At 32.8% G+C, this 14,552-nt stretch overlaps 1 protein-coding gene across 3 annotated transcripts in view; it reads left to right on the top strand.

The window, feature by feature from the left end:
* The window catches only part of NCAM2 (neural cell adhesion molecule 2), a 540,885-nt gene that overhangs the window by 456,066 nt on the left and 70,267 nt on the right, over nt 1–14,552 (top strand). For all 3 annotated transcript variants that reach the window (XM_032277132.1, XM_032277133.1, XM_032277134.1), the window contains exon 13: nt 13,802–13,921. In XM_032277132.1, the coding sequence (XP_032133023.1) occupies nt 13,802–13,921 (120 nt within the window). The remainder of the gene's footprint in view (nt 1–13,801; nt 13,922–14,552) is intronic.

Genomic DNA, 14,552 nt, shown 5'->3' with positions numbered 1-14,552 from the left:
TTTTTTTTCTTTCACGCATTAAACAACTAAAGCCTACAGTGTGCCAAGGCACTGTTCAAGGAAGTGAGAATATAATAACAAAAAAATTCTTTCCTAATTCATGTTAAATTATATATATGTAATATGTATGTTTGTGTATACCATTGGAATTTTATTTAATTCTGCCAACTAATCTAATTAGATAAATTCAGTCAGTATATTTGAATCCCACATTACAACAGCTATTTTTTCCATTTGCTTTTATTTCTGTTTGTGGTGAGTTTGAGATATAATTTCAAGGTGTTGCCATCGCTACCTTATGTATCTGTATAGCTCATAAATATGAACCCACATCATGCAGCTCATACATGACTGTTCAAAATAATATCTATTAGACTTTAAGACTATTTTTAATAACTTTCCTGAATTTGTCACTTTCAGCAGGTATTAATCTCATTAATGCTAAACTTTGTGATCCTAGGTTAAAAACCTTATTCAAGATAACTTCAGAACTTTTGGTATACATATAGGTCTGGCTAAGTATAAGTGTTAGCTTTCTCAAGAATCTAAATGCTGGCAGGCTTAAAAAAAAATCAGGGCTTTCAGGAGAAAACACTGGCTCTGTGGTTTTGTAGCAGATATGAAGTATTCAAATTTCTTAATAAATAGAAACAGAAATGTATAACAGAAACAGGTTGCACTTGTCTTTCTCATTAAGCAGGTGGTTAGTACCAATATTAGCATTTTCATAGCCTTACTATACATTTTCCTTCTCTAGATACAAGGGGAAATTATCACAAATTTGCCTAAGGATGGCAATTAGAATTACTAATTTATTATTCTTTGCATTTTATTAAGCTTTACCAAATACAAATGAATTTCATAAGGGAAGATTATACATGTTTTTATATCTGACATTACAAATTTGTACGCCCGGTAAGATCACATGGTTCCTTTCCCAAATTCCAACCTAATCTTCCACTCAGAGTCCTATTAAAAGGAAACCTATTGCAAAAAAAATATATATTGTTTAATTTGTACTATCTCATGACCCAAATTAAAAGGCATTGGAATAATATCATTTCATTATGTTTACAATTTTACCCACAATTCTTTGTATTTACTGAAACTTTAGAGATATTCATTCTTTGAGTTCTGAAATTCATGACTCAGGTAACTTCTTTTTTCTTTTTAATTCCAGAGGTGATCCAATTGAATAATTCAGATGAACTTCTTCAGTTTCTATGACATGCTCATAAGAAAATGAACTATTCATAGATACTTTTATTCATAGAATTACTGTCCTCATAATTTAAATTCTCCAGAAAACATATTTTAAAGTGCTTTGTATCAAAATAATGTGTAATTCCTCAAAATAGCATTAGAAAAATATAATATAATATAATATTTTAGTAAAATATTTAAATTATTATGTAGGAGTACATTTATTGTAACAAATGTTTAATGATGTAAAAGTTGTGGCAAACCATTCATATCAATTCATTTAAAATATTTAAATAAATAATATGAAAATGAAACAAATTTGTATAAAGCAACTACAAAGGACAGAAAGAAACATACATGTTTCCAAATATCTTGAAAGATTAGTAGTTTTTTATGGCTTGAATGTCATTGAAAATAAGAAGCAATTTATTACAATTAATGCAGATATCTGGGTTAACTATAAAGAAGAATGACTTAGCAAAGACAAATTTTATATATTATTATGAGTTTCTCCCAAATATAATATTAAAACTGCCTTAAAAATAAGAGAGAAAACTTAAAAATAAGAAACAAAATACTTAATGTTGCATTTGGTGCCTTGATCTCAAATCTTGTTCACATTCTAACAAGGCCTCTGGGCTTTGTATGTGATTTGGTATGTTCCATAGTAGAGAATATAAATGATATAGCAAGAACAGTTCATTCTTCATTATTAGGAGATTTGCCTGGGAATCTTGAATGGCATATATGAAATAAATGGATTGATTTCATAGTTTAAGAAATGACAGAATATGCTGGCCAGAGTGTATAATAGTAACAAGTGACTGGTACATGCATCTTTCCTACAAGAGGCCTAAGAATCAAATCTCTAATTAACCAGAGAATCTAACTGGCTTTATTCTGAATGTCTCATCTTTGTATTTTTAATGTAATTATAATGTGCTCCTGTGAACTATAAGGAAAATGCTGAATTGTATCAATGTTATAGTGGTAGCAATTCATGAAGATAATCAGCATGGATTTACATTTTTTAGTCTAATGAGAACTCAGAAACACAAAATTAAGTAAAATATTCTGAGAAAGACACTGTGTCCTTTAATAGTTTTTAAATTTAATTTTAAAATGACCTTACACCATATGCAAAATCAACTCAAAATAGATTAAAGACTTAAAGGCAAAACCTGAACCCTTAAATCTACTAGAAGAAAATCTCTATACAATAACTGCTTGTGTACCCTCAAAATGTATATGTTGAAACCTAGTTCTCAATGTGATGATATTGGAGGTGGGGCTTTGAGAGGTATTAGATCATAAGGGCAAAATGCTCATGAGTAGGATTGGTGCCCTTCTAAAAGATACTCCAGAGAATGGCCTCATTTCTACAACTGTGAGAGGATGAAATGAGATGATGTCTACAAACAAAAAAAGGCCCTCATCAGATAACAAATCTGCTTTCACCTAAACTTGGACTTCTCAAGCTTCAGAACTGTGAGAAATAAATTTATGTTGTTTGTAAGCCACCCAGTCTAAGATATTGTATTATAATTATCCAAATGCAATAAGCCAGAAATTGATACCAAAAAGGAGAATTGCTGCTCTAACAAATACCTGAAAATGCAGAACAGGGTTTGGAATAGGGTAATGGGTAGAAGCTGTAAAAGTTTTGCAGGACATGCTAGAAAGCATTGGCATTGCCTCAAATATACTATTAAGGGAAATTCTTGTGAGGGTCCACAGAGGAAAGAAAAGAGCTATAGAGAAAGTCTCAATATTCTTTGTGAATACTTAAGTAACCCTGAACTTCTGTTCATACAAATTAACTTCTGTTGATACAAATATAAACAGTAAAGGACATTCTGATGAGGTCTCAGACAAAAATTATAACATGTATTGGACAAGAGAGGAAAGACCGTCATTGTTAAAAGGTGGCAAGAACTTGGCTGCACTATGTTAGTATCCTAGTGTTTCTTGTAAGGTAGAACTCCTGTGTGATGAAATCAGATATTTGACTGGAATTTTTTTTTTTTAATGTACATTAGGTTCTGGGGTACATGTGCAGATCTTGCAGATTGTTGCATAAGTATACACATGCCATGGTAGTTTGCTGCCTCCATTCCCTCTTCACCTACATTAGGTATTTTTCCTAATGTTATCCCTCCCCAGTCTTCCCACATCCTGCTATCCCTCCCCTAGCCCCTAGCCCCCAAAAGACCCCAGTGTGTGATGTTCCCCTCCCTGTGTTCATATGTTTTCATTGTTCAACACCCACTTATGAGTGAGAACATGCAGTGTTTGGTTTTCTGTTCTTTGTCAATTTGCTGAGACTGATGGCTTCCTGATTTATCCAAGTCCCTACAAAGAACATGAAGTCATTCTTTTTTATGGCTGCATAGTATTTCATGGTGTGTTGATGCCACATTTTCTTTATCCAGTCTATCATTGATGAGCATTTGGGTTGGTTCCAAATCTTTGCTATTGTAAACAGTGCCACAATGAACATACGTGTGCATGTGTCTTTATAATACATAGATTTATAATCCTTTGGATATATACCCAGCAGTGGGACCGCTGGGTCAAATGGCATTTCTATTTCTGGATCCTTGAGGAATTGCCACACTGTCTTCCACAATGGTTGAACTAATTTACACTTCTACCAACAGTGTTAAAGCATTCCTATTTCTCCATAACTTCTCCAGCATCTGTTGTTTCTAGATATTTTGATGATCACCATTCTAACTGGTGTGAGATGGTATCTCAATGTGGTTTTGATTTGTATTTCTCTAAAGATCAGTGATGATGAGCATTTTTCATGTGTTTGTTGGCCTCATAAATGTCTTCTTTTGAAAAGTGTCTGTTCACATCTTTCACCCACTTTTTGATGAGGTTGTTAATTTGTTTCTTGTATATGTGTTTTAGTTCTTCGTAGATTCTGGATATTAGTCCTTTGTCAGATGGGTAGCTTGCAAAAAAAGCAGCAGCTTGATTTTTCCTGACTGCTTATATTAAAGGGCTAGAGAAATAAATGATTTAAAGGTAAAATTATTAATTAAAACAGAGCCAGAACTTAAAAATTTGGAAAATTATTATGCTATCCATTTTGTAACAAATGAGAAAAACTGTTTGGGAAAGAACACTGAGGGTTTGGTCATGAGGACATTTGATGTAGACATTGATTAGCGTGGATCAGCCATTGTAGTCCAAGCTAGGATTTAGTTTTCCAGACAATGTAGAAATGTCCATGAAGCAGATTTGAAGATAATTAGAGCTGCTACTCCTGTCATAGGATCAGGGTTCAATTGTCTAGGGGATAGGAAGTGTCAAAGGAAGGTGCAAAGGCTCCTGCAAGATCTCCTAGTGCCATCTCACATCATGGGCTCTGCTCCTGTTATGCCAACATTAAGCCTCTCATCGTCCCAGGTGTGGCCCCGTTGGGCCCTGATCTGGTGTAGAACATGGTGGGTGCCCCTTCAGAGAACATAGGCAGCAAATTTTGGTTGTGTTGCTGTGGAACCATCTCCACAAGGCCATAGAGGGCCCAGGCCCTGGGAGCATGGCAGCCTCCACATGGATTTCAGAGGAAGGATCTCTTAGCAGGGCTGCAGGCTCAGGTCCCTAGCTCTGGAGAGCCACTGGTCCCAGGCAGAGAACGGCTTGGGAGCAGGGCTGCTCAAAGCAATGGGGGTAGAGCCTTCTTAGCCTTGGAATTGATGTCTTTGTTAGGTAGACCCCAGAGAGCTGCTTTGCCCTTTCTGCAATTTGAGAAAAAAGTGAGATAGGTATAAACCAGGAAGCAGGCCCTCACAAGACACTGAACCTGACAGCTCCTTTATATTGGACTTACAGCCTCCAGAACTATGACAAATACAATTCTGTTGTTTATAAGCCTCCTAGTCTATAGTATCCTCTTTTAGCAACCAGAATGGACTAAGACAGAAATACAGGGAAATGTTTCTTGGCATTGGTCTGCACAATGGCTATTTTGCATATGACACCCAAAGCACAGGCAACAAAAGCAAAAATAAGCAAGTGGGACTGCATCAAGAAGAAAAGCTTCCACACATGAAAGGAAACCACTAACAGAGTGTAAGGGAACCTATTACATAGAAGAACGTATTTGTCAGGCATTTACCTGCTAAGGAGTTAATCTTCAAAAATATATGAAATATTCGTAAAACTCAATAGCAAAAAAACAAATAACCCAATTAAAAGACAAGCAAAGGACCAGAATAGTTATTTCCCAAAAGGAGATTTACAAATGGTCAATAGGTGTATGAAAGGGTGCTCAATATCACTAATCATCAGAGAAATGAAATCAAACAACATTGAGATATCAACTCACACCTGTTGGGATGGTTGTTTTTCAAAGAGAGAAAAGTTAAGTGTTGGCAAGAATGTAGAGAAAAGGGAACAGTTGTACACTGTTATATTATGGAAAACAGTAAGAAATTTCTTAACTCAGCAATCGCATTTCTGGGTATATATTCTCAAGTGAAATGTGTTTGGCTATAGTCTTTGTAGCATTATTCACAAGAGCCAAGATCTGGAAAAAACCTTAATGCCTATCTGTGAATGAATGGAGAAAGAAAATATGGCATATGTGTGTGTGTGTATGTATATACATATACATGAATATGGATAAACTACAGCATGCGTGTGGCATATGTGTGTGTGTATATATATACAGATACACACATATGTATATGTATATATATGTGTATAAATAAAAAAGTATATGTGTATAAATAAAATATTTATATGTGTGTAAATAAAATGAATGGATAAAAAATTAATAGATAAACTATGGCATGTGTGTGTCATATGTGTGTATATATATACACACACATATATGTATATATACACCACATATGTATATACATATATGTGTGTATGTGTATATATGTGTATGTACATGTATGTGTGTATGCACGTATATGTGTGTATATGTATATATATACACACACGCCATATATGTGTATATACATATATGTGTGTATACACACACATGCCACACACATGCCACATACATGCCATATGCCACATACATATATATACATATATGTATATACACATAGATATAATGTGCATATACATATATGTGTGTATATGCATAAATATACACACATATGCCACACACTTGCCATAGTTTATCCATTTATTCTTTATCCATTCATTTTATTTACACACATATATTTTATTTATACACATATACATATGTACATATACATAGTATTTTTAGACGTGTATATATGTATATAGAAATATTGTTTATATATTATTTATCCATGAGTATACATTGATATAAATTATTTATATAAATACACATATGTATATAGAAATATTATTCAGCCTTTTAAAAAAAAAGAGAGATTACTGCATGATCTCACTTATATGTGGAATTTCAAAGAATTATACTCATAGGAGTAGTGAGTAAAATGGTGGTTGCCAGAACTGAGAGATAGGGAAATGGAGAAATTTTGGTCAAGGGATAAAAAATTCCAGTTATACAAGATGAATGCATTCTAGAGATATAATGTACAAGGTGACTATAATTAATAATGGCATATTAATGATATATATGGATGTGTGCTGAGTTAACAAGAAATGTAGCTATAGTTAACAATACACATTGAAATGTCCTAAGAGGCTACATATCAGCTGTACACATACACATACTGAAAAGCTGGTAAACATGAGAGTTGATAGATATGTTTAATTAGCTTTATTTTGTGGTGATTATTTCAGAATATGTGCATATTTTAAAACATCAATTTAGACCTCTTAAATATAAACTATTTTATTGGTAAATTACCTCTCAATAAAGCTGGGAGAAAAGCATGTACAATATTATCATGTTTCTTAGTTTATCATTTGTATTTAATATTTTATTGGGAGATAAACATTTTCCTTATAATTCATGTTTATGAGGATTTTCATTTACAAAGTGCTTTCTATACTTTAGTTTTATATTAATAGGTTAATATAGAGCTGTGGGTCATGCAAAGCTTACTTAAGATAGAATCATATTCAAATCCAAACTCTGCTGCTTAGTGGCTAGTTCATGTTTCCGAGCCTCCCTTTACTTGTCTAGGAAATACAGAATGTAACCAAACTCTGTTAGTTTAAGTATTAAATGAAATAGCATCAGACAGGACTTGAATAGCAGATTTTTCCCTAAAACAAACTTTAACTTGGAAAACTAAAATTTGTTTGTGATGTTCAGCAACAAGAGTAGAGTGCATTTGTAATAAAGGGTAACTACTATAGATTTAACAAGTGCTTCTTTAAAAGTGGCGATTCGTTTGGTATAATTTTTATAAGTGCAAATTCAGGAACTAACTGCTGAATTATTATTTTATGTTTAAAATGTGTAGGCTAGATGAGGACTGAGGACAGTATTTATTAGGTATATGATATGTGTCCTCAAAAGATCCTTGTAATAAAAAGACTTTCACAGTATAATAGCTCAATACAATAATGAGGGCATGAGCAATAACTGAGAAAAATTATATAAAGATATTATTAGGAGGTAAATAGATAAAATGAGTTTCTGTAGGCACAGAGGAGAGAGGAGCATTTATTGGCAAAATCTTAACTTACCGCAGTTGACCTACCAAAAAATTTAAAAGTTTGTGGCAGAAAAAGAATTTGGCAGTGTGACTATTTTGGGAAGTTAGCAATTTTGTGAGTGAAATGCAATTTTCTGATTATCTGCTATCTTCAAGATATTTTATGAATATTTTGTGAAAAAACTATGCTATAAAAGGAAATGTTTAGTAGCTATACATTTACAATATTTTACCTACTGAATGAACCTTGAAAAAACATTAATTAAATTTTTCTTGAATAAATGATTTTGCATATACTAAGAAGTATTATATTTGAAATGAAAAATAGTATAAATTGTTTATGACACATATATTTTGTTCAATGAAACTGTTATGTTTTTAAATTAATGTTTTTATATAAGGGAAAGTTTTTCTATTTCAATAGGCCATCTGATTTTAAGGGTAATACATACTTCCTGTATAAAATCTCACAGCAGTTAAACCCCAATTATAAAATTGTTTATTTTTATATGTAACTTATACTAAGTTATAACATAAGCAGTGCAATAAATAATGAAAATTTAGATGTGCTGAACTGTGATCTTAAAATAATTCCATCAACATATTATTTTTGTTTGTTTGTTTCTTTGAGATGGAATCTCATTCTGTCGCCCAGGCTGGAGTGCTTGTGGCACAATCTTGGCTCACTGCAACCTCCACCTCCGGGGCTCAAGCAGTTCTCTGCCTCAGCCTCCCGAGTAGCTGGGATTACAGGTGCCTGCTATGACACCGAGCTAATTTTTTGGTATTTTTAGTAGAGACAGGATTTCACCATCATGGCCAGGCTGGTCTTGAACTCTTAAACTCATGATCCACCTGCCTTGGCCTCCCATAGTGCTGGGATTACAGGCATGAGCCACCACGCCTGGCTAACATATTGTTTTGATAAAAATCCTAGGACAAATAACGCATCATTATTAGATTAATTTTTCTTTCCACAGTTCATCAAAATATATATCCATTTAAATGGATATATATTTTTGTTCTATTACCAAGAATCTATCCACGAAAGTTATTTATACCAAAACATATATGCATACAGGTTATAGTATGATTCCTAAAATATTTAAAGTACTGTTAAAAAAAAAAGTAAGATTATGTTATTAGTATTATGCAAGTAATGGGAACTTCAAGTACAACATAATTTGTGCAAAAATGCAAATGTAAATTTTAGAAGTAAATGAAAACATAATGGAACTAAGATGATTACGTACATAAGCTTCTTAAGAAAATTTAAAGACAATTCCATGACTAATGGAATTATCTCTGAAGTCATTTTTATGTGTGTAGCTATCATCAAGGTATTAAAATATTCTATTCTGTGTTTAGAAACAGTAAAAATTTACTTTTATTTTGCCTGTTGCTAACTCCTGCAGAAGTACTTAAGATAATTCTCTCAAAAACAGACCCTGCTTTGGCTTCTTTTAATTGTTTACAGAGAAAAAGCTGCCTTAAGAAAGAAACTTGAGGAACTACACTGTGTTTTCAGATCTATCTGAGGAGATTAACACCAAGGGTTATTTTGAATGTTCAGTTCTACCCTAGCTGAGCTTTGTGATTTCTCACTGCCCTCTGAATTGTTGCACAGTACTTGACAACTTAAGCAGCTCCATTTGGGTTAGGTGATAAGGCAGTTGGGAGACTGTGTTTACGTACATTGAATAGGACAAAAACCCCATGGAGAGGTCCAGGGATTGAGAAAGGAAACAGAACATGAATAAATTTAATCTTACTTTAGAATTTGGTCAGTTTAATCAGTTACCAAATATATATTTAGTTGATGTTGTTCTTGCAAGTGTTGTAATTATTCTATAGCCTCTGCTTCTCTTGACAGCCAACAGGAAGGAATTTGTAATACATTAAAGGAACAAATAATTATTTTGTGTCGCTCCCTTTAATAAAGCCTGGTTCTATAATAAAAGGAGAATAAACTTTCAAATTCAAATTTTTCTCTCTACTGTGATCATTTCCAAACTTATAAAAAATGTAAAAAGGTTTATATTTTTCTGTCATTTGCCAGTTAAATGTTGTTGATTTAATGTATCTTGACTTTTTTGTCCTTTTTGCCTTTATAGACAGGTGGTAAAGAGTTATTTCTAGAACTCAATTATATATAAGTGAATTAGAAATATTAAATTAGTGAGGGCAAACAGATTCTATAGGGAACTCATTTTTTTTGCCACGTCAAAGAAAAATTCATGATTGTTTATAATTTTTGGAAGAACTGTGTTAAGATGTGTAAATCATGCTGACTAAACATAGCTATAAAGTACTTTAATTTATACATTTGTTCTTAAAAGCTTTTGGTAGTTTGTAATAGAGATCTGCTTTCTCTTAATTCTGGAGTTTGAATTTCTAATAAATTATACGTCAATAACCCATCCCCCACTTCAGTTTAAGGTGCTGTTGTTCTATTTGTTTATGCACATTTAGGGAAAGAAAGTCTTACATTAACTAACATCATAATTTGAGATAGAACTCTATTATCGAGTGCATAGCCTTTCATTTTTCAAGTGGTAGTTTTCTTTCAGTCCCTACCTTGGGTGTTCAGTATCCCTATGTTTGGTAAAATGCCAGTAAATTACAGATGATTTCATGTATATATCCTCTCATTTAAGAAAGGCAAGTCAAATCACAGATCCAGATTTTGCCTCCTCCAAATCTTTTCCCCTCTCTCACTTTAATGTAGTCTCAATGTTTGGAGTTCTTTCTATTTCACACAATAATCTTCACACTCACACAGTGTTAATAAACCTCATAATAAGGGTTATTGTATCAAAACCTGTATTCAGAACTCAAAAACAAACTGATTTCTTGTATATACGCTTTGTAAAACTTACATCAATGGGTTTATTTTATCCCTCTTTCCTATAGTTTTAAAGTTTGTCTACAAAACCTCTCTTTGGCGTTTCACTTTGAGTGTTTTGGCCCAGCACTGTAATAGAAGTTTAGCCATCTCTATGCCCTCTTTACTCCTTTCCTCTGCCAGCTGCTCTGATGTGAAACTCAGTCAGTACATGGGTAAGCCTTGATCCTGAGAACAGAAAAATGTGAGGACACAGGGAAATTCCATTCTGAGTTGATACAGTGTAACTAAGGATATATTTACCCTTGGCAGATGTAGTGGAGCATGCAAAGCTCCTCATAGCTCCTGTAAGATACTAAAAGAAGAGGATGACTGACAGTCCAAGCCAGAAAGAGCTTTTGCCTGAAATACACAGATAATTCAAGTATGGTCCGCACTTGCTTTATCTGCCGGGGTGGGTGCATATTGTCTTTATATTTTAACCTAAGTAATAACCTCAATTGGTAGCTCTATTGTATCAATTTTTAACCTACAAAGATGAAACCATATATAGAATAATGATCTTTTTACACTTCTGATTTATGTAGGATTTAATTTGCAATTGAAAGTGTTTATTTAAATTATTTTGCTTCTCTTTTTGCATTGTATTAAGAAGTACAATTGAATATAAGCATTACCAGATGCCATCACCAGTGCAGCCAAGTCACAGACTACTGAATGCTCTTCAAATGATGGCTGCAGCTGCACCTTGATATCACAGAAATATAGAAAGGCATATCATATATCATATATCAAAGTTGGCTGTTTTATAAAAGGGTGTTTATTACTCAAGACTTATTCCAAAACATGTTAGGCCTTTGGACAGTCATTATGATGTCACGGAGCAGCCTGTGTTCCATTGCACTCTTCTTTACGCTAATGAAGCGCATCTAGAGAGAGCATGGGGTCATGTGAGTCTAGTTCACCTTTGCTCTTCCTTTTAAAAATATTTATTATCTGATTAAATTGATAAAATATTGTGATTTTTAAACTCTTGTGAAAGGAGTTTAAAACCTGCCTGAGGAATGTAGTGAGACCCCATCTCTATTACAGATAAACAAAATGCTAAATAAATGCCTTGATTGTGAACATTGAAGAAAAGATTGGAGCAAAAGGAAGTATCAAAACAAATTCATTATGCTGACTTTAAACAAAGGCATTTTGTCTTAAAGACAGGAAAATTTCAATTTATTAGGATTTTAGCAACCCTGGTTAAAATTCCCCTTCTCATTCCATAGCCTGTATAAACAACTCTATCTGTGCACTCAGCTTCTCTTCAGAGTAACTATATTCTTTTCTGGAGCTGAAATTATATACTCATTAACTACCAATTCTCAAGTGGGTTTCTGTTTCCTGAGAAGCTTGCAGGTCATTACCCTGTCAGAAATCATTGAATTCAAGCCTTGGCTTTCCCTTTTATACTTACAGCTTCTAATTGGTTGGATTTCTATGCCAATCAATCTGTTCCCAATTGGCTTCCCTTAAATCTGCTATCATGTATTATAATCTGAGGCTTCAACAAGGCAGTACACTGTAAAGAACAAGTTCAATTTTCTCATAAGGTTGAGAAATTGAGAAATATGAATTTAAATTTTGCTGATTGGAAATTTAACTTTCTTGTTGATTTTAAACATCTGTTCAGGATTAAATAATGTCTGGTTGATATGTGTGTTTTGGCCACTAGTATTTATCTGGTATTAAGTAATTTTTATATATATATTTTTTTACTTTTAATTTTGGACACAAAAAAAAGCTCTACAGTGCATTCAACAATGTTTTTTTTTTCTTTTCTAGAATGTGAAAGGTAATTCAATACAGATTAAATGATTACAATACAAAATGCTAGGCCAGGCATAGTGGCTCACTCTTGTAATCCCAGGACTTTGGGATGGTGAGGTGGGCAGTTTGCTTGAGCCCAGCAGTTCAACACCAGCCTGGGCATCATAGTGAGGCCCCATCTCTGTAGAAAACAAACAAAATGCTAAATTAATACCATGATAATAAATATTGAGGAAAAGAATGGAACAAAAAGAAGTATCACAATAGATTCCTTAAATATCCTCATATAATATAGAGAAAATGTTATCTAGTAAATTGTAATGGAATTATTAGAAATAACATATTAATAAATTATATTACAATATTATTGCATGTATATCATTTCCGGTGATGGTATATGTAAAACTATAGATCTGCAAAGATGATCCTAATTACCTATAAGTTAATCTTTTGTATCTCCTAATATTAATTGTTTATGTTACTTGGAGTTACTGCATAAACTAGACCTAACTTCCTTTTGATTTACATCAAGACATGGCTGTTTCCACTAGCTAAGTTTCTGCTTTGTTTAGGAAAAGCAGTTAAAGAAAGTGGCAACAATAAAATTCTGGTAGCTCCATCAGATGAATTTGTGAAGATGTACTATTTTGAAATCTGTATGGCATTTGAGATTATCAAGGGTCAAATAACAAGGGTTGACATGGCCCAGAAATTTCTAATAACCTTTATTTCCCTATGCCTTTTCACATTCTTCTTCTTCTTTAGTGTCTTATTGAATCCAGGTTTGGCGGAATATGTACATGAGAAGAAACTCAGAGTGAAATACAAGTTAGGAGAATGCCTCAAGCTAGAATTAAAACAATTTTGATTTGAAACTGTAGAAAAGACTATTTTTGTTGTAGTTTCAACTTTGTCACACTTGTTTGACATTACTAAATCACCTTACATTAGAAGCCAATCTACATATTAAATTCCGTGTTTCTATTAAATACTATAGAAATAACCTATCTAGAGTACTTCTAGTTGAGACACATACAGAATGTATGCATTGTAACAATATTAACATCATTCTTGTTTTTTGAACATTAACAAGATTTAACTTTCTACATTGCGAATTATCACAAATGAAATGGGTAATTTCCTTTGAAAGTGCATAGGTTGGAAAGCTGAAATAGAACTGAAGAAGAGAACTATTCAAAATCATTTTCTTCTTAAATGAGTTATCTATATTGTAGGTATTTCATAGAAAGCTTTCAGTGAAATTATTCACTCAGAATTGTAATAGTTTGATTTGTTTTTCTTATTAAAATGCATCAAATGTAGGTATATATATATATATATTTTTTTTTTTTTTTTTTTTTTCTTCTAGCAATGGTTATTTTGAGCAACCTGGAACCAAATACAACTTATGAAATCAGGGTTGCAGCTGTAAATGGAAAGGGGCAAGGAGACTACAGTAAAATAGAAATCTTCCAAACATTACCAGTTCGTAAGTAATCATCTCTATTTTTTTATTCTCTTTTGTAAATTCTCTTCACTTGCAAATTTAATAGATTTTAAAATGTAGGGAGATGTTTCAACCCTTTTGAGACATGAATTATATCTTCAGTGAAGTGGCTTCTGAAGACAGTGACATCTCAGATTTATTAATATAAAAATAACTTGGCTTTAAAGCAAGGCAAAAAAAAGTGCCCTAGAATACACACAGTAAAAATTGTTCCTGGGAAATTGTCCTCATTGCAAAGATGTCCTTCTTACTTACAGTCTAATTAATTGTATCGTAGTCTTCAGACTATATTCTGGGAGACAGAAGGAAAATGTCTATGTAACATGTCCAATATTTTGTTCTTTTGTTGAGGTATGACTATTGACCTTATTCCACAAATTATGTGGCTCTAAGTGTCAAAAAGAGAATCATTAGGTTAATTCATTACCACAGTGACTGCAGATGAATAACGATTGTAGCCTTGTTCTGGTAACTGTCATGTTTTGAGGGATTGTAAGTCAATTGAGTTTACATGAAGTGAAGATTAAATTTTAGAAGACCTAACATTTCCTTTATGTTGAATAAATTACTTTAAAATGTGAGAAAACTTAATAAATATGACTGAACCAATGTT

Source organism: Sapajus apella, unplaced genomic scaffold, assembly GCF_009761245.1.
Source record: "Sapajus apella isolate SASKATOON/1434 unplaced genomic scaffold, GSC_monkey_1.0 scaffold8, whole genome shotgun sequence".
In the NCBI taxonomy this organism is placed as follows: domain Eukaryota; kingdom Metazoa; phylum Chordata; class Mammalia; order Primates; family Cebidae; genus Sapajus; species Sapajus apella.
The sequence above is the reverse complement of the archived record's forward strand: the minus strand, read 5'-3'. Positions and strand labels throughout refer to the sequence as shown.